Here is a 22131-nt window from a genome sequence, read left to right as displayed (position 1 = left end):
TTGAGATTCTTCTGGGTGAAAGACACTATGAACAGCAAAGCTTTATTTACAACATCAACACTACAAACAGTATAGTATATCTAATTTAACTGTACAGCTCTGATGGCTGAAAAGTGGATGGGACTTAGGAAGAAATTTGTAGAACCTAACAAATGGGATACTTCCAAATTCCCCTGTGTGCCTCTCAGTCTATATGCATGCTGTATCGCTGAATAGTGGTGTGTGTTTGTGTGTGAATAGCTGTTAAATGTACACATAAAATCAAAGGGCAAGAAAAATAGAGATTTGACCTTGCAGCAGCCGAAGATAATACTCAAGTATATTACTCTGTGTTCTGCTACCGTTATTGCTAATGAGCTTATTCATTGCAAGGCCCTATGTTGCTGTGTTCGCTTGCATTTTCAGAACTACCGTATGTCCCAGATATGTGTGTCTTGTAGGGAGGAAAAAGTCTTGATCCATCTGCCAAGTCTGGCTGAGTTTTAGGAATTAGTTAAACAACAATAAACAAACTGTTACGGTTAATAAACTCAGATCAATGTAATTTGGTAGCAGTTTACATGGAAGTAGAATCAATTCCTCTTACAGTGGGAAGGCGAGCATAGACACTCAAAATTCCAGTCGGAAGATCTTCATGCATTCACCACTTAGCCGTCTCTCCTGAGGGATTTCCTCTGTCTCCATGGCATGTGGATTATGAGGAGTGTCTCTCATTATTGTAAATTATGGATGTCACAAAATGTGAATTAGTCAGCTGGAAGCTATGGCATCATCATGTATGATATACAAAAAAAAGATCAATACCATTATCCCTTCCAGCACCTCTTTTGGTTGTATCCCACATTTTGGGTCTCTTGCCATTTTGGATCTTGCCACACTTGACCTGTAATAGGAATTGTATGGACTAATGCATTCTCCTGCATGCCAAGGAAGCCACCAGCTGCTGTTAAAATCTGCTTGCTGTGTGGGGACATGTTAGCATCAGTTCTGAAGGAGGCTATTTGCCAAGTATCTCTGCCGGAAGTGAAAGCATTAACTATTTGAAAGTGTGTGTGTGTGTGTGTGTGTGTGTGTGTGTGTGTGTGTGTGTGTGTAGACAAAAACATATGTGCATATATGACTCTTAATGGACCTAGGGTCAATATTAGCGGTAATATAGTGCCCAAGGGATAAATTAAGCAATTGAGATTGTCATATCTTACCTGAAGTTTGATGACGTGTATAATCAAAAGAACTGTTTTTACCGTTGGGCAGTTTTTACCACGTTCTTATTGCTCTTCAGTGATAGTCCCAGCTTGTATTATATACCCCTTGAATTTATACGTATTGAAGCTTTCTCTGGGCATGTATCCTTCAGCACAGGAAGATTTATACATGGAGAAAACATGAGTGTGATATATAAAAATAGGATGACAATCTCTCTGAGTATCCCTGAACCCTTGTCTTCCTGGCAGAGACAGACTGTTTGTCATTTTCTCTAGGGTGATAGACACTCAAAGAAGCTCTGGGCTCCCCTTTCAATAGGGAACCCACCATCTACTCCAGGGAAGGCATGGAACTGCTATGGCCCAGATTGTCCAGGCTTCCAAGGGTGTCCATGTTGTAAGTCATATGTAGATTATTGCTCTCCAGTGCGTGCTACATCCCTTCAGTTGGACAATGGCACATACCTAATTTTATATCAGTCCTTTAAAACATTTAATTAACCTCGTCAGGAAAATACCAGCTTAACATTATTTGAGGCCCCAATTCAGCAGAGCACATGCTTAGATCCGTCTCTATCCAGGAAAGCACTCAAGCATGTGTTTAACTCATGTTTCCTGAACTGGGGACAGAAATACAAGCCAGCAGTAAATCAAGGGGATAAATAATGACACTGACAATCGTTATAATTGTGGATACCTGCATGCCTACCGGTGCCCTCACTGTATCTCTGAAGTAATATATCTCTCTCTGTATTGCAGCCATCTACGAGCAATCGTGTGAAGCCTATCGTCACAAAGGGAAGACGTCTGGTTTCTTTCATATTGATTCCGATGGAAGTGGACCACTTGGACCATTCCAGGTTTACTGCAATATCACGGGTAAGGATACTGCATTGCCGGCAATGTTTAACATTGGCTCTAAATGTCTTATAATAAATGTTTTCTGTTTGTATTGTTAAGAGAACCTCAGAGTTGTGGATATTTTGATGGTGGGAAAAAAAGGCAGCAGATTTGTAGTTTTTGTGATGAATGTTAAATTTAGAAGGATTTCCACTGGTTAATATCAGATAGCAGTACAATCCAAGCCTGTATGATTCCTGCCACTCAGGGTGGAACAGATATGCAGGCCTTTGCTATGGCTAAAAGAACAAATTGTACTTAGTGAGAGGATGTTATTGCATTTTTCATAAACATCCTGATTTTTAGTTCACCCTCAGTATTATTTTTATGAGATCTCATAAACGTGAAACCCAGATCTGTTTCTTAACTTAACTGTTTCTTTGCTCCACTTATATAATAGCTTCTTATTGTAAGGTTCAGCTCAGTTATGAGAGAAATAAATAGTTAGGTAGAAAGTCCACTACGTATACTTCAGCACTGTGTGCAGTCTGTACTCAAAGCATACGGTACTCCTTACACAAGTAGCCCCACTGACGATCAGTGAGATAACTCACATAAGGGTTTGTAGAAGGAGGACCTTAATTAGTACAGAAATTAACAGGACATCCTTTCTCTCACTAAAGAGAGGTGGTACTTTTCAGGTTAGGATGAGCTGATTGGCAGTCACTGTGCGGGAAACTCGCTCTGTGACCATGACATCTCATAAGAGCCTCATTATGTTGGAACAGTGACATTGTCTACCATTATGGAAAGACTCATGACTGGGGGAGATGGAACCTTCTCCGGAACTGGGCCTGCACTGTAGAGCTCACAGCCTAGTGAAACAGGAATTGACCACTAACCTCATTGCATTGAGCTAATCTCAAAGCTCGCTTCTTTGTCCAAGCTTTTCTACCACAATACCCTCACTGACACCAGTGCTTTCTTATATTCAATAATCATTTAAAAAAATAGAAACCAACCCCTCTAAGCCTGCCTCATACCACCAGGGAAGGAAACAAGAGAGATTCTTTGTAACTTCTTACACTTAGGAGCAGCTCAAATATTACATAGATGGGAGCTAAGATAGGAACTTAGAAAGACGGTCTTTTGGTTATGACTCTTCAAGTTGTTGTCCCATAGTTTAAAATGAAATGCAACTCACAAAGGAGAAGCTCAGTAAAATCTCCCCTTAGAGATCTGAGTGCAATTCACATGGAGAGCTGCATGTGCTTGTCTGAGAGCAGATTTTGGCCCTAAAACTTAGAGACCAGTTCTCTTCCTCCTTTCACTCTGTTCAGAGAGAAGCCAAAATATAGCCAAGGACCGCAGCTGACTGAAAAGGGGAAGGAACAGGGGCTATTACCCTGCCCTTCCCCACTCTCCACTGGTTACTTTTACTGGCCAGGTACAGATAGGGGACCATGCCATACGCTCTGCTTGGCTGGTAACTGTGGCTACGTTAGCCAGCCGCACATCCCCTCCAGATTCAATCCAGAGCACACCATGAGCCTTTACATTGCTTCCTCAATCAACTCATACTTAGTGTCTCAAATTAAATTGTCATGGTGATGTAATTGGGCAATTATTACATGTTAATTAAACACACACCAGTTAATGATTAAGTATGTTTTTATTCAAGTGTAACAAATATTTAATTAGAAGTGTCTGTTCAACAGTTGTTGAATCTCAAGTATTAAGGCAGAGTTCCATCTTCTCATCAGCATGGTGTTTTTTGGACTCCAATATGGAGCCATAATTAATATTAATATTTATTATTACTATATGTTTACATCACAGTACGTAGTCAATTAGTTCATTTTATCATCCACTTATCATTGTGTTATTTGGTGTTATGCTCAATTCATATATAATACATGTATGCTAAATAGATATAAATTGTGGGATTATCGAAGTATAAGGTTGACAAGTATTTAGGATTCAGAGTAACAGCCGTGTTAGTCTGTATTTGCAAAAAGAAAAGGAGTACTTGTGGCACCTTAGAGACTAACCAATTTATTTGAGCATGAGCTTTCGTGAGCTACAGCTCACTTCATCGGATCATCAAGTATTTAGGAGTGATGAGTGTGTATTAGGCGTATAAGTAAAGCCTGGCTAGAATGCAAGGCCTACAGGCTGAGACCTCTAAGATTTTAGCTCAGCCAGACTAGGCCATAGGCTTAAGAATGCTTGACATGAGTGGGTGACCTAGGAATAACCCTAAGCCAATAAGGTCACAAGATTACTGTAGAAATTGTGCCAATAGGTTATGTTATGGAAAACTAGATTGCAATAGACTGCAGTGTATTGTCCAAAACCATTGTATACCTGATTATAACCTCATGGAATGTTCTGTCCTGACCACACGTTACATATTGTGCAAAAATGCTGGTAAGAATAAGGGAAACTAAGAAAACAACCTATGCAAAACAATATCCTTAGAGCGTGGAAGTACAGATGAGGAAAAGAGCATTGAAACACTCATGCATATGCATAAGTTATTAGATGTGGTCAGAACAATGATATAAAAGAGGTTGTCTGGTTGGGTAAAAAAGGGAAAACCGCAAGGGACAACTCCACGGGAAACCCCAGCAAGGACCATTCCTCTATTGATACTCATGTGTTGAGAGATCCTAGAATACCTTTGAGAATGTGAGTATGACTGCAGCCTCAGTCGTTGCATGTATTTTTGTAGGATTTATATATTCATTGATAATTGTAACCTTAATTATTGCTTTAATTAAACTTGTAGTAGTACAGATAAGACTTTGTACTTGTGATTGTGTCTGCGGTCACTATCCTTAATCTTCGTGTGTTCCTGGATTCTCCAAATTTGAGAAAAGCACCAGAGGTGATTTTCACTTTTTTGAGCTTGAAACTCTAGCAACAGGAGCTAATCCTTGGTAATTTAATACAAAGGTACTAAAGTAAATTTAAATAAAAAAGGCTACAAATAGCACGTAGGCATTCATCCAGATGGGACCCCATTGTACTAGGCATTGTGCATACACAGAGGGAGTAATAATTCCTGCTCCAAAGAATTTACAATCTATGTCACCAAGGCAAACGAGAGAGAGTGTATGTCTGTGTTTTCTTTGAAAACATTGCATTTTTTGGTGGAAAGCCAGAAATCTCAAAGCTAATTTTCTTTCTATTAATGTTTACAAAAATTGGTTGCTGAAAATTGTAAAACTTTTGGGTTTTGGTTTTCCCAAAAAAGTTTAATTTTTTTGACAGGGAAATAAAACCATTTTCCAGCCAACTCTATCATTCTCCCATTTTACAGATGGGAGACTGAAGCACAGAGAGAAAAAGACTTGTTTACAGTCACCAAAGGAGAGCAAGGCAGAGCTGGGAATTGACCCCAGATTAGCTAGTTACCTAACCATAAAACCTCCCCCCTTTCTGTGCAACTAGTTGTTTGTTGTTGTTGTTAGTGTAGTGCTGAGAATAGGTGTACAACTCATGCCCCAAAGAGTTAGTCTGAGAGATTTAAGGATGACACGAAGCAATGGAAAATCCAGATAAAGGAATAACATGTGGCCTGTATTCGTAGTAGTGTTATGAACGAAGTACTTTGCATTGCAATGGATATGACATTTTGAAGCGGGGATTTCAGTGAGGAGAGGCAAATCATCTGAGATGAACTCTGCCATGAGGCTTTGAGAGCAGAATTTATCCTAAGTATGTAGCTAACAATTAGCAACAACTACAACTAAATGCATTTATTCCTATTAGATCAGATTGCGACAATGGCCTTAGTCAGTTATTAACTGGGACTGAATTGCTTTTCCAAATGATGGCATCTAATTAAAACACCCAGTTTGTGTGGGATCTAGACCTGGAAAGGTACCAATGTGTTATTAATTAGTATACATAATAATCTATCTAATCTTAGTTATTTCTATGCAGTGTATCACCTTGGCACTGAACAAAAATTCTGAAGAAAGCATAGAATGTGTGTCTGTCTGTGTGCATCTGAGAAGGAAGACAGACTATATGTTCTGCTTTCAACATGGCAAGAAGTTAGTGGTGGGGTGTCTCACGATGCCTTGTGTAACCATTGTTGTTCATTATATTAATTAATGATCTGGAAAAATGGCTGAACAGTGTGGTGACAAATTGCAGATGACAAACTATTCTTTAGTTTAGTCAAGAACAGAGAAGACTCTGGGGTACTTTATATTGGCCTCATCTTGAAGGTTGTGTTTATTTCTAGTTACTGTCAAAAAAAAAAAAAGACATTGTTGGAATAGAAGGTATTCAGGGACAAACCTAACGAGTCACAGAAAGACTTCTGTGCAAAGCAAGGCTGGAAAGACTGGGAATGTTGGGTTTAGACAGGAGATGTATAAGAGGGGGCATATAGAAATCAGTGATATAGGGGAGGTAAATCAGGTGCTTCCATCTGCACTTTTGCAGAATTCAATACCAAAGAGACATTTAATGACACTGAAAGGCAACACACTTAATACTGGTAAAAGAGGAAATACTTTCATCCAGCACATAACTAACCCATGGAACTCATTGCCCTGAATATCATTAAGCTTAAAGCAGAGCAGGATTTAAAGAGAATTTCATGATTAACAATGAGAACATCTACAGTTGAATTAGATTGTGTGTGTGTGTGTGCGAGAGAGAGAGATGTCCCCTGTAGGCAGGTCATTCAATAATTGCCTATTATTAAATTCTCTTGCACTGGTCTGAACTGGTGAAGCATTGGTTATGGTCCTCTGAAGCTTGCTCTCTTTCTCTTACTGCTTGAAGTCTATTGATCTGTCTTGTGTATTTCATCACACCCTCCAGCACTAAGTCTAAAGACATGCAACCCACAGCTGTGTACTTGTATTGCTCCTCTGTAATGGAGAGTGTTTAAAATGACCTCTTCACACTTCCTAGGGAATACATTTTAACCTCGGTCTCTGAAAGATTTGGTTACGATGCACAGCAAGATACCCCTCCTCTATTTTTTTAGTTCTGCAGTTTTGTTGTACACAGATCCTGGGCCATCAAATCAATAACACTTAGAAGTTGGTATGACAAGATCAATGCTTAGGGAAGATGACCATCCTTTTCCGTGGCTCTTACTGCTAGTCTGAAATTTGTTTGGGAAACTCCCATAAAGGAACCTTGTGTCAGAGAATAAGAAGTGGTCCCTATCTGTAGGCTGAACATTTCCCTTTTTGTACATTAAAATCTGAACTTGAAATGCAAATATCTACTATCTTGTAGAGCCAAAGAAAATTTTCATTTTCCATCTTTCAGAATACTGCATAGAAATCGTATTTAAGCTACAGTCACAAGCAGGGATTGTAAAAGTTGCTGCAGGAAATGGATAATCAGACATCTAAACCGTCAAAGTGACCCTTGCGATTTATAAAATCACTCCTAATCTTTCTTCCCCATAATTCCTGCAGTGCTCGACACTTTTATTACACTTTGAACCAACTCGTTTACCTGACCCCGCTGTGTGCTATGTATCCAATTACATGCAGAAAATAAGGCCTCAGACTATCAAAGCAGTTAAGCACATGCATAACTTTAGTAGTCACGTACTACTCCCATTGATTTTATCACCTGCGTCTACCTCATTATGTTAAACCCACAAGAGAGGCATATAACACTTTAAATGATTTTTATTGATTACAAAACAAACGCTACTTACTTTACATTTACACCCCAAACGTACTATGCCAGATTCCAAAGGTCAGAATGGTTCCGATGGCCAGTCAAGATTTCTTTCAATTATAAGATCAGAAGATGCTGGAAGCACATTTATTTACACAAGACTTTGGATTAATAAATGACTCCGATTTACAGAAATCATAGGCAACCATTTATAGTTCATTCCGTTGCGTCCTTGGTTCTTTGCCTTTGTTTACTAAGCCTTCTACCCACACAATCCCAAAGAGACAATCCTGGGTGGGCCGCCGTGATCATAGGTGTGCCATTTTCTCCAATTTTTATACAATTTTTTATCCGTCCAGCTGGTGTTGTTTCCTTCTCTGATGATTTTCCGTATTTTTCTCGGAACATAAAAGTATTTGTGCAAAAACAATCTTAATAGTCCTTGACCTTAAGTTCTTGCTTTGGTTGCTAATTTGCAACATACGTATTCATGTTAAGCATGCGTAATTCATACCAGGCCTTAATGACCTATAATGTATTACATGGATATATGACTCACTATATATATATATATATATATATATATATATATATATATATATATATATATATAATCCCAACATTCCCCCCTCTTGATACATGATATATGCCATTAATTATTGTATCACTTTATAATTTTGCAAGCAATTTAATTTTATATATTACTTGCTTCAAAACTTTTTGTTGTTGTTTTTATTTGGCAGTATAAACATAGCATAATAAAGGTTAACAAAATTATTAATACAAACAATATGACAATAGGATGTAGCATTAAATTTAGAAGAGCTGTGACACTGGGAGACCATTTTTAAAAAACATTGTACCAATAAGAAATTGCCATGTTTTAAAAATTTTAATACTTGACCATTGCGGATTAAAATGTTTGTTTTTTTAGCTGAGCAGACTGAGATACATATTTTGCATATTGCCTGATTTTTTGTTTTTGCTCTTATTATTTTTTTATTGTTCTTAATGTATTTTTAAATTAAAGGACCAGTTTACATTTCTTGTTTTTTAAACAACTTTTCTTTAAAATAGAGGACCTCGGTAAATAATTGTATTAATAATCACCTTTGTTATATTACATTTACATAAATTAATTTGGCCTTTTTTCTTATACTTTTTTTTAAGTACATGGTTTTTAGTGGTTACCACACAAATACACCCATTGCCTAAATTAAACACTTTTGTGCCATTAGAAGCTAAATATTGCATGGTACATTGTTCGCTTGAATGGTTTAAATGACATCCTATTAGGGACCAAGTTAGTTGTGGGCACTCCCATTTGCTTTGTCCCCACTCTTTACAAAATTTTTGTTAATGTTACTAATTTATAATTAATTTAAATAATTTAAATACTATTTAAATAGAGACAGGACACTATATAATCAGTTAAATACTGTTTAAATAGAGACTGGACCTTAGAAGTCAAGGGCAAAACTTTTATTAAATCCTAAGACTCTTTATCTAGCTTTGGGATTTTCGAGTACAAGTCCACTCGGGACCTGCCTTACGTACTTGGGCAGCTAGCCCGTGTTGCTCTGGCTTTGCTGACATTTTTAGTACCCCAGCTTGATGAAAGCTAGCTTGGGAATACCTACATGTGCTGCAATCATTCCTGCTGATTGCAATGTAGACATAGCCTAAGAGTTTGATCTAATTCACATTGATGTCAATGGGCAAGACTATGAGCCTAAAGTCCTTGGTGTTTATTGAGGACCTTTCTTAGTCAAGGCATTGTAAAGAGATTTGCAACATATCTCTCAGACATTAGAACATAAGAAGGGCCATACTGGGTCAGACCAAAGGTCCGTCCAGCCCAGTATCCTGTCTGCCGACAGTGGCCAATACCAGGTGCCCCAGAGGGAGTGAACCTAACAGGTAATGATCAAGTGATCTCTCTCCTGCCATCCATCTCCACCCTCTGACAAACAGAGGCTAGGGACACCATTCCTTACCCATCGTGGCTAATAGCCATTAATGGACTTAACCTCCATAAATTTATCCAGTTCTCTTTTAAACCCTGTTATAGTCCTAGCCTTCTCAACCTCATCAGGCAAGGAGTTCCACAGGTTAACTGCGCTGTGTGAAGAAGAACTTCATTTTATTTGTTTTAAACCTGCTGCCCATTAATTTCATTTGGTGACCCCCAGTTCTTATATTATGGGAACAAGTAAATAACTTTTCCTTATTCACTTTCTCCACACCACTCATGATTTTATGTACCTCTATCATATGCCCCCTTAGTCTCCTCTTTTCCAAGCTGAAAGTCCTAGCCTCTTTAATCTCTCCTCAGTGGGACCTGTTCCAAACCCCTAATCATTTAATTGCCCTTCTCTGAACCTTTTCTAATGCCAGTATATCTTTTTTGAGATGAGGGGACCACATCTGAACACAGTATTCAAGATGTGGGTGGACCATGGATTTATATAAGGACAATAAGATATTATCTATTGTATTGTCTATCCCTTTTTTAATGATTTCTAACATCCTGTTCGCTTTTTTGACTGCCACTGCGCACTGCATGGACATCTTCAGAGAACTATCCACGATGACTCCAAGATCTCTTTCCTGATTAGTTGTAGCTAAATTAGCCCCCATCATATAGTTGGGGTTATTGTTTTCCAATGTGCATTACTTTACATTTATCCACATTACATTTAATTTGCTATTTTGTTGCCCAATGACTTTGTTTTGTGAGATCTTTTTGAAGTTCTTCACAGTCTGCTTTGATTTTAACTATCTTGAGCAGTTTAGTATCTGCAAACTTTGCCACCTCCCTGTTTACCCCTTTCTCCAGATCATTTATGAATAAGTTGAATAGGATTGGTCCTAGGACTGACCATTGGGGAACACCACTAGTTACCCCTCTCCATTCTGAGAATCTACCATTTATTCCTATCCTTTGTTCCCTATCTTTTAACCAGTTCTCAATCCATGAAAGGATCTCCCCTCTTGTCCCATGACAACTTAATTTACATAAGAGCCTTTGGTGAGGGACCTTGACAAAGGCTTTCTGGAAATCAAAGTACACTATGTCCACTGGATTCCCCTTGTCCACATGTTTGTTGACCCCCTCAAAGAACTCCAGTAGATTAGTAAGACATGATCTCCCTTTACAGAAACCATGTTGACTTTTGCGCAACAATTTATGTTCTTCAATGTGTCTCACAATTTTATTCTTTACTATTGTTTCAACTAATTTGCCCGGTACTGACGTTAGACTTACCGGTCTGTAATTGCCGGGATCACCTCTGGAGCCCTTTTTAAATATTGGTGTTACATTAGTTATCTTCCAGTCATTGGGTACAGTAGCTGATTTAAAGGACAGGTTACAAACCATAGTTAATATTTCCACAATTTCACATTGGAGTTCTTTCAGAACTCTTGGGTGAATGCCATGTGGTCCCGGTGACTTGTTCCTGTTAAGTTTCTCAATTAATTCCAAAACCTCCTCTAGTGACACTTCAATCTGTGACAATTCCTCAGGTTTGTCACCTACAAAAGACTGCTCAGGTTTGGGAATCTCCCTAACGTCCTCAGCCGTGAAGACTGAAGCAAAGAATTCATTTAGTTTCTCTGCAATGACTTTATCATCTTTAAGTGCTCCTTTTGTATCTCGATCGTTCAGGGGCCCCACTGGTTGTTTAGCAGGCTTCCTGCTTCTGATGTACTTAAAAAACATTTTGTTATTACCTTTTGAGGTTTTGACTATCTGTTTTTCAAACTCCTTTTTGGCTTTTCTGATTACATTTTTACACCTAATTTGGCAGTTTTTATGCTCCTTTCTATTTACCTCACTAGGATTTGACTTCCACTTTTTAAAAGATGTCTTTTTATCTCTCACTGCTTCTTTTACATGGTTGTTAGGCCACGGTGACTCTTTTTTAGTTCTTTTACTGTAGTTTTTTTTAAATTTGGGGTATACATTTAAGTGGGCCTCTATTATGGTGTCTTTGAAACGTGTCCATGCAGCTTGCAGGGATTTCACTCTAGTCATGGTACCTTTTAATTTCTGTGTAACTAACCTCCTCACTTTTGCATAGTTTCCCTTTTCTGAAATTAAATGCCACAGTGTTGGGCTGTTGAGGTGTTCTTCCCACCACAGGAATGTTAAATGTTATTATGTTATGGTCACTATTTCCAAGCGGTCCTCTTATAGTTACCCCTTGGACCAGATCCTGAACTTCACTCAGGACTACATTGAGAATTGCCTCTCCCCTTGTGGGTTCCTCTACCAGCTGTTCCAAGAAGCAGTCATTTCAAATATCGAGAAATTTTGTCTCTGCATTTCGTCCTGAGGTGACACGTACCCAGTCAGTATGGGGATAATTGAAATCCCCCGCTATTGTTGAGTTCTTTATTTTGGTAGCCTCTCTAATCTCCCTGAGCATTTCATCGTCACTATCACTGTCCTGGTCAGGTGATCGATAATAGATCCCTACTGTTATATTCTTATTAGAGCATGGAATTACTATCCATAGAGATTCTATGGAACATGTGGATTCATTTAAGATTTTTACTTCATTTGGTCCTACATTTTCTTTCACATATAATGCCATTTCCCGCCCCTCCCCCGCATGACCTGTTCTGTCCTTCCAATATATTTTGTACCCCGGAATAATTGTGTCCCATTGATTGTCTTCATTCCATCAGGTTTCTGTGATGCCTATTATATCAATATCCTCCTTTAACACAAGGCACTCTAGTTCACCCATCTTATTATTTAGACTTCTAGCATTTGTGTACAAGCACTTTAAAAACGTGTCACTGTTTATTTGTCTGCCCTTTTCTGATGTGTCAGATTCTTTTTTATGTGAGTGTTTATCTGATCTGGCCCATACTTTAACCTGATATTTTCCAGTGTGCTCCAGATTTTGGCAATTTTTAAACTTTTACTTTGGATTCTAGTTAAATACTCCAGAATTTTATTGAAAGGAAAAAGCTTAAATATTTGTACTAGTTTGTATATCAAAGTTTTTGAGCTGTCACCAGCCATCTTGCAATTTCTAGCTGGCACAGAGATATAACCAGCTCTCTGCTTGCATGATTCCATGTGTGCTTAATATACTCAGTTAGCTTCACATTTGTAAGATATTAAGGTGTTGCTGTGCTTGGCATTGTGACACTTATCTGATTTAGGAGCCTCATTTTCAAAAGGAATTGAGTCACTCAGGAGCTAAAGTCCCATTGACCATCAATGGTATTTACATGGGATTATCCCAGGAAACGTCCTGGTGAACACTCAACAAGAAATAGGCTGGAAGGATGATGGTGTGCCACCTCTGTGTCTCAGAATGGCATTTCTATAATGGCAAGATTATGCACAGTTGTGGAAGAAACCTCCCCTCCCCTTGCATTGTCCCAAGGAAGAGAGTCACCGCATTGGGAAGGGCAATCTATACAGTCTGGGTGGGTGCAAATTCCTGGAGCCTGCTGGCCAACTCTGGGAGAGATTAAGCCTCTTGAATGTGGTGTAGCTCATTGCATCCCCTAATAGAATAAGGCCCCAGGTACTATACTGTCAGTATCATCAGTGGAGTATGGTCAGCCCAAGGCCTGGCGGTGGGATTGGAACCCACGCAGAATTGTTTCCTTGGAGATGCATTGAGGAGTTTAAATGCTGCTTGAAGTGTCACCAAATGGATGAGAAAGTAGGGGGAGGCCGAGAATGGAGAGAGCTTCACAAGCCCACATATCTTGGGAGCCAGCAGGGAAAGCTAGAAAAATAACATGTTGGTTAAGTGGTGGCTTTGACATTTATATTTTAAAGTTTAATGAATTAGGGCTGTTAAGCCTTTAAGAAACTGCCTTTTTATGTCCACTGGGGAATATATATTTACTTGCTTAACTGCTGCCACAGCTAAAAGTAATGCACTATGGGAGGACCAGAGCTGCTTCTCAGGAGGGCACATGTTGCTCTTGTCGTGGTAGGGGCAGCTTTAAGGACAAGATTTGGCATTCTGTGTAGGGCACCACGAAACAAATACATCCTATGAGCTCTCAGAGCAATTCTTCTTTTGCTCGTGTAGCATTTACGTATGTTTGGCTTGTTGGCAATTTAATCAGTCTGAATAATCTTGTTTTGTGACAAACCTCCTAAATCACAGAGACTGAGTGATTTGGTTCCATGGGTGAAATGTGGGCTACAGCAAAATTTCCAGATGAAGAATAAAAATGTGAATTAAACAATACAGAAACTCGTTGAAAAACAGTTTTCCAGCTGCTCTAATTCCTCCTCCTCCTCCCACCCACCCCCCAATTTAATTCGTGTGCCGTCAAAGGCAACAGGGAGGGTTCCAGCAGGATGATGGAGGTATTGGTGAAGCTAGACTGAGGGTCTGCAATGTGCTGTAAGTGCTCAAGTCCTGTGCTGTAAAACTATCTCCCAGGATTGACTACAAACGCCATAATATCCTAGTAAATTGTACCCTTAAATAAAACTGCTAAGTCATAAAGCTGTAGCATTACCCTGAAATTAAAGCATGGTCACTTTTGCATTTTGGAACGAACTAACAAGCCTTTAGGAAATCTGCTTTCAAAGACTGAATTTAAATCTTCTGGGTTCTTCGGTGGGAGATGTGGCTGCCACCTAGAAGTGCTTTTGCTGCCTTTTAGCTACAGTATTTGAGCCTGATTCGAAATGTGACCAAGAGAGTAATACATTAAATAACTCCAAGAGCATTATGAGGGGGGAGGGTGAAACAGCAACCCTTGCTTAAAAATCTGCTTTCTCATTCCCTTTGTAAACTCACAACAGCCCAGGGAGAGCTTATTAATTAAAGTCAATCTAGAAAAAAACACAATAAGGACATTAAAGTGATAATGATCTTCTGTGTGTGTTTTTTTTTAAATAGAGAATTTACTTTCCTTAAGGATCACAACTATGATGGGTGGTAGAAACAGCAGTACTCTGCTTAGTCTATACTCACAATCACTCAATAATTGAATGTTTCTCATAAAGAAGAAAAAAAACCTACAAAGAAATAAACTCCAGTCTCAGTATTAATGGCCACCTTTCAAAAGGCTGAGTCCTGGGTCTGCAGAGCTGTGTCACCAGGAAGCTACAGGTGCAGATAGCTACTGTCACTGCCGAATGCCTGTTTGTATGTGGAGTTGCTTCAAATGTGAGTGCAGATGGTATGTGTAAATGCAGATACACATTTTTGCATTTCTATCTAGGACCTCTGTCTTTGAAAATGTGGCTCTGAAAATGTCATCAATAGGTTTCAGAATGAACATCAATTGAAATTGGTCAAGGCAATTCGCACCACACCCACAGCTTTTGTTATAGGCAGGCAGTACTTTATCAGGGCACGTTTGCAAATTTATACCTATGCAGAATAGCACCCTTTAAAAAAATAAAGCTTACTGTGCAAAAATTAAGAGAGACACTGGAGAAGTGTTCGAGTAGCAAGTATTAGAATAGCGTAATCCACTCTGCCCTCTACTGCAGGATGTGAAATGAGAGGGAGGAGAACATGAGATAGCATGAAACCTGCTCTGTTGTAAGTGACGTATTCTGTGTTCCTTGTAATCTGGATGAGTCATTGAGTTTGTTGTTTGGACACTTTGGAATGGTGACTAGGATAAGCAGTGAACTCTTAACCCAAAAATAAAGAAAATATCTGTTTGCCAGGTCTGACAGTTTGAGTAGGACACCAACCATTCATGCCCATCAATGTCTCCTTTAATTTTCTCCAACTTTATTCAAAGACGTCAAGCATCACCACACTTCCCCGATCACTCAATTACTTTAATAGATTATTTTAATTATGTTTTTATGTATGCATTTTCTGCCAGTGAAAGCATCTTCATTGGTAATTCTGGATGATGAAGTCCTGTGTATAACCTAGTGGTGTCTCGTCTGTCTGTCTGTATTCTAGCATTTGCTAATTCCTCCAAAAAACTCTGAATGTTTTGAGCATATCACAAGTTATTTGATACTTAATAGCTTCTGGCACTGCTAGGATCTCCTTCACCATCAATGAGGGACTTTTAGACTGAGTGAGAGCTCTGTGACAGATGCCAGCAATTATAACAGCAACAGTGAAGTTCATTGAGAAAAGGTACCGGGTACCCCTTCGTGGTTTGACTACTTTTATATGAAACCTAACTCTGGATTCCTAGTGTCTCCTTTGTAAAAGAGAAATTGTGCTCAGTCAAGGACACACCAATGGACAAGGACCCGAGATATTCAGAACTGTTTGAGAGAAATCCATGCTCATCTGCATCACTCTGACTGTGAGTGGCCAACTGCCAGCCTGGTTGTCTAAATAGACTTTCTAACATTCGACGGACTAACATCCTTTGTTAATAAACTCCCCTGTGAGAGTAAAGAGGAGCGCAAAAGAATCTTAGAAGAAGGCCAGCTGGTGGCAAAAGGCAATGAATACATTGGACGTCATTGCCAGGTCTATGGCTACTGCATTGACCATGCAACGAGCATCATAGTTCAAAGCTTTGGACATCCCTTCTGAAGTACAAGTCATGATTAAGGACTTGCTTTCACAGGCTAGGAACTGTTCAGCAAGATAACTCAGAGTATCCTACACTTGCCGAAAGATTCCAAAGCAACTATTCTATAGGAATTTATGCCCCTCCAACCTACTTTAAACCATACCTTCCTCAACCACAACATCAGCAAAGACAGCATATGCCATCTTACCACAGACAACGTGAATACCAGGCCAAGAAAATCCTGAGGTGAGGCACAGGACAACAAGCTCCCTCAGCCTCAGTGGTGCACAGTGCTCCTTCAGCGTGTCAGATTTGAGGAGACACTAGAGTTGCATCACAGGTAGTCTGTGGACTACATCCTTCAGAAGCCCGCTCACCCTATTCCATTGGGCATGGTTGAAGATTAAGGCTGGACATTTTCACCTGCAGCTATACCATCCCATCCTTTCTCTGCTCCCTACTCACCCCCTTCCCCAACTCTCTTCAGGGACCCTTCTCACAAAAGCCTACTGTAAACAGTAGAAGCTTCATTGTTCCTTCTTGGAGCTATAGAGGCAGTAACCCATGAATACAAGGGGAAGGGCTTCTACTCCCATATTTCCTTTTTCTGAAGAAGACAAGGGGTCTTTATCCTATCCTGGACCTGAGGAGACTCGACAAATACATATGCCATCTCAGGTTCAGGATAGTAAACCTTGCCCCTCATCATTCCATTGCTCCAAGCTCAAGACTGGTTTGTGGGTCTGGACTTAGAGTATGTGAATTTCCATATAGCTAACCACTCTGCTGACAGGAAGTCTCTAAGATTCACAGTGGGGCCCAACCCATATCAATACAGGCTTTTGCCCTTAGATTCTGCATGGCATCGAGAGTCTTCAACAAGTGCCTGGCAGTAGGGGTGGCACATGTAAGGAAACAGGGAATTAATGTCTGCTCATGCCTGGATGACTGGCTGATCAGGAGCCAGTACCAGGAAGACCAGAGTAACCCTAGAACGTATCCTTTCCCTATTCTCTCCGCTAGGTCTGCTAAGAGAACTTGTCTCTCACACTATCTCAAATGGGGACCCTAGTCAGCTCCCAATCAGCATGCACCTCTCTGCCAGAGGACAGACAGGTTCAGGTTCCTTCAGTCGGGTGTGCACAAGATAAGGACAAGACCGATGACAACCTTTTAAAGCCTTTTCTGATTCCTCTTTTCACTGTTTTTGTAAAAGCAAGAGCAAAAAGAGAGAGAGAAAATTGAGACTATATAAAACCTATGCTGTGGTCTGCCTCAAACGGTTGGTCACCAGCTCATAAATATACAGCAGCTGAGCAAGAGAAGGAAATGTAGCTGTTGGGATTGGGGTGAAGAAAGTGGTGATTTGCGCCCATTCCTATATAAAGTTGCTGCTTGGTGAGCTTGTTCTGTTATCAGTGTAATGTGCCAAGGCTGTGTATTTTATGAGTAGTGTTAGTGATATACAGGGTAACAAATACCTGTATCTCAAATAGACAAGGTGGGCGAGGTAATATCTTTTATTGGCCCGAGGTCTGTTCAAGTTCATCCAATAAAAGATATTTCCTCATCAACCTTTTCGCTCTAATATCCTGGGACCAACTCAGCTACAATATTGCAAACAATGGAATATATCTCAAAGAGCAGAAATCAACAAGGATCTTTGAAGTGGCACAGCCAGGCTTGACTCCCCGTTGGTAAAGTACTGAGCATAGGAGAAGGTGCATTTAGTGGATTAAAAAACTTCTTAAAAGTTAGTATAAATTTCTGTCTATCCCCATCTCCTTCCTTCCTCCGCTCCCAGAGCTACTTCACTTCAGCCTCTCTAAAATACAGTTATGTCAGAGGCTGACAGCAAACCCATATGCTTTTTCCACTCAAAGCCGGTGACAGAAAACCTGTAGTAAACGTGTCATCTCCACAGGCTCCAGTGGGGAGAAGAGAAGGCATGTTACATTGAAGTTCAGATCCTCGGGGAATAGCTAAGAACAGCTGTAATAACAATCCTGATGAGAATTAACGAGCAATCACAGAGGAAGATGAGAAAGATCTGTCAGGTCATCAGTGCAATCCACCTGTCAGGGCAGGTTTGCTCCCTACGCTACATTTGCTAATGCTTTGTCCAGACCCGTTTTAAATGTTTCAGTTGATAGGATTTCCGACATACCCCTGGGGAGGCTGTTTCGTAGTTCTAACCCCTCTCATCTTTTAAGGAAGTTTTTCCTAAACTTTTAATTTAATTCCGTTAATCTTTGGTCTTGTGTATGGTTATATCAGTTACCCACACAATGTACTTCTATATGTAATAACACAAAACTCTGAAAGCCAAGTATGGCTAGCCAATTAGTGCCAATTAGTGCATTTTATTGCACTTCTTGAAGGGCAGTATTCCACTACAGTGCACATTGGTTTTATTACTATCATGTAGCAATTGACTAATGTTTCCATTCCATCAACGTCTTCATCAGCCAGTTAGTTTTGTCCTGTTCTATTTGCTCAACAGTGACTTCACCAGCAGTGCGGTGGGAATGGTTATTGAATTTAGAGTGGGATTTTCAAGTTAAAGCTGGATGGGAAATGGTTTTCCGATCCCATGAATGTTTCTGAGAGTTTGGAAATCTTTCCCATTCCATTTTAGGATGGAACTGTTTCATTCAAAGTTTTTTCAGTGAAAAATGAGAGAGAGAGAGAGAGAGAGATTTCCTCCTTCCCTCCAAGAGTAGCTAATAGCCTGATAGTTAGGGCATCCAACTAGGATGTAGGATATTTGGGTTCGAATCTTTGCTCTGTCTGAGTGCCCTACCCACAAAGCTATTGGCTATTCTGGGGTCTCTCTCTGTTTCTCTCCCCCCTTATCCCCTGCCTTCACCTTGACATTCCTGGATCTGGGAAACGTTTCTCAAAGAAAGTTTTGTCTAACCCTGTACATCCCTGGAAAGAGTTTCAGTTTTGTTGATTTGACATTTTCCAGCAAAAAATCGTTTTGTTGAAAAATTCCCAACCGGCTCTACTTCATAGATGCTCAATATTTGCATATCTGTGTCCCCAGTGAAGTCAGCAGCAAAACTCCCACAGACTTCAATGGCAGCAGAGTTAGCCCAGTGCTGAGAGCTTTTGAAAATCCCTCCCATGTGGTGTTAATTCTTGGGAATGTGGAAGAAAAACGGAGGGACTCTGGCTGACATGGATTACTGCTTTGAGATGCATAGCAGGCACGTGATGAGGTCTTAGGGCAATGTGTTGCGTGCCTTACTTGCAAGCATTAGGGGTGAGTTCTGTAAAGCACTTAAATTTGTAGTAATTTTTCCAGCTCTGAGCTGTGTTTCATATATTAAACATTACACCAATATTTTGATTATTAATATTCTGATTCAGCCCCCAGGCTCTGAAAGTAACATCCCTGATTCTCTCAGAAACTCTGAATTGAATTATAGATGTATAAACAAACTCTCTCTCTCCATCTTCATAGAACTGATCATAACATTCTGAATGGATGCACAAATTAGTGATCTCAAACTCTTAGACTTTCAGGGCTTGAGGGTCTTGCTGTAAGGCATTGGAAGGGTATTTTCTTCGAGACTTGAAATCAGTTCTTGGAGTTGACCTTCTGTTAGGGAGTGGGATGTGGAGGTAATGCCTAATGGTCTGAGCTGGAGTCAGTAGCCAGAACCAAGGGTCACAGCTGGAGGCCGAAATCGGGAGTCTGAGCCCTGGGTCAGAACTGGAGTCAGAAGCCAGAGACCAGATGCCAGAGGTCAGAGCGAAAGTCCGAAATCAGAGCCCAAGGTCAGAACCAAGTTAGCTGGCGTGCAGTGAGGCTGGGGCAGGGCTGGAGCGAGGCTGGGAAGAAGCAGGCACAGGAGCTGTCACAGTCATGGGCGAATGCTCTCAGCAGCGAGCGTGCAGCTGCTGGTGATCTTAAGAGCAGGTCTGCTACTCCCCTGAGTCAGCCGGGTGGCTTAGCCAATCCGGCAGCTCAAATGGGGCCCACCTGCACTTGTAAACTACCTGGGTGTTAATCTAGTGGATGAGCAGGCTTGCTGTAGGTAAACTCCTGACACTTTCTGACTCTCATCCAAGTGTCTCCATGCCGATAATATTCAGGCAAAAGGGGTCAAAAGCATCCATTCAGTTACTTATACACTTACTAGAACTCTACCCAATCCACCAATTTAGTGGAATGTATAGCGCCCCCAATCACCAGAGCATCTAGTGGCCACAAGTTGTTGGATTTCATGCACAAATTACTGGTTGTAAATGTACAGCCTGTGTGATGCAGGAAATCAGACTAGATCATCTTAATGGAGCTTCTGGCCTTAGAATTCTATGAATCTTGGAAAGTATATAGTGTAGGGCTGGAAGGAACCTGGAGAGGTCATCTAATCCAGCACCCGGCACTGAGGTAGGACCAAGTAAACCTAGTCCCTCCTTGACAGGTGTTTGACTAACCTGTTCTTAAAAACAGCCAATTGTGGGAATTCCACAAACTCACTTAGAAACCTATTTCAGTTCCTAACTATCCTTATAGCTAGAAAAAATTTTTCCTGATGTCTAACCTAAATCTGTCTTGCTTCAGATTAAGCACGTTGCTTTTTGTCCTACCTTCAGTGGACATGGAGAACAATTGATCAGTCCTCTTTACAACAGCCCTTAATTTATTTGAAGTCTGTTATGAAGTCCCCCCCTCCGCCCTCAGGTGTCTCTTCTTCAGTGTAAATGTGCCCAGTTTTTTCACCTTTGCTCACAGGTCAGGTTTTCTAACTTTTTACCATATTTACTGCTCTCCTCTGGACTCTCTCCAATTTGTCTTCTTCTTTCTTTAAGGGTGGCACCCAAAACTTGACACCAGTACTCCAGCTGAGGCCTCACCAGTGCTGAGTAGAGTGGGACAATGGCTTCCCTTGTCTTACACTTCTGTTAATGCACCCCAGAATGCTGTACGCCTTTTTTCACAACTGCATCACATTGTTGGCTCATAGTCAGTTTGTGATCCCCTATAACCCCCGAGATCCTTTTTCAGTGGTAGTCCCACCTAGCCAGTTATTCCCCTTTTGTAGATCAGTCCCATGTTGGTAAGATCATTTTATAAAACACCAAATTCACCACCCTCCTAGGGTTTTCTTCTTATGTGAGATTTTTTTTTTAAGTCTTCATTCTCTCCCTCACTTTCTTTACAACCATCTCCTCTCCTCTTTCTGTTGCCGTGCATACACTTCTGCAGATAATTGGATTCCATGCTAGAGTGAAAACTTGTAATGTTTACAAAGGATTAAAACTGGCTATTTCTTTTTTACAGTTTACCTTATTAGAACATATAGGTGGGCAGGGTCATTCTCTCTTCATAGTAAAAAAGGAATCAACTACATATGTGTATTAGTGTAATTAATACTAGTGCAAGTATCGGGCCGAATCCTGCAAACATTTATTGCAGAGTTTAGTGTTTACTACTGTCAGTAGTCCTATTCATTTGAATGAGACTACGAGCAGTCCTCCCAGTAGTAAATGTTTGAACGGTTAGGTCCACAGATTGCATTTATTTAAGGCCAGATTCTGTTTTCTTTACACTGAGAGAGACCTTGCTCTGCACGCAGCCCCACTGAAGAAAACAGGATGACTCTCAGGGGCCCTGATGGAGGAGAAGCACTTATGTACATGCTTCAGTGTAGGTATGTGCTTAAATGCTGTCCTTAATTAGGGCTGCAGTTAATGGGAGATATCTGAGTTTTGAAGCATAAAATGAGAGGTCAGATTTCCTTCAAACTACCAGAGTCATAACTAACTTTCTGGTGAGATTTCTGTTTGTGTCAGGTGGCTCCTATGAGTTCATCATCAGTAATTAATGTATTATTATAAAAGAATAGTCATGCTTTTTAGTCTTGATATGTTTGCAAACAGGCCTGACTAATGTGTCTCCTCTCAT

General features: G+C 40.2%; 1 protein-coding gene across 3 annotated transcripts in view; it reads left to right on the top strand.

Annotated features, from left to right (window-relative positions):
* Positions 1 to 22131, top strand: part of CNTNAP5 (contactin associated protein family member 5) — a 424927-nt gene that overhangs the window by 287269 nt on the left and 115527 nt on the right. For all 3 annotated transcript variants that reach the window (XM_043525185.1, XM_037912460.2, XM_043525186.1), the window contains one exon: positions 1965 to 2084. In XM_043525185.1, the coding sequence (XP_043381120.1) occupies positions 1965 to 2084 (120 nt within the window). The remainder of the gene's footprint in view (positions 1 to 1964; positions 2085 to 22131) is intronic.

This window comes from Chelonia mydas, chromosome 11 (genome assembly GCF_015237465.2).
Source record: "Chelonia mydas isolate rCheMyd1 chromosome 11, rCheMyd1.pri.v2, whole genome shotgun sequence".
NCBI lineage: Eukaryota > Metazoa > Chordata > Testudines > Cheloniidae > Chelonia > Chelonia mydas.
This window is presented reverse-complemented; position numbering and strand designations above follow the sequence as displayed.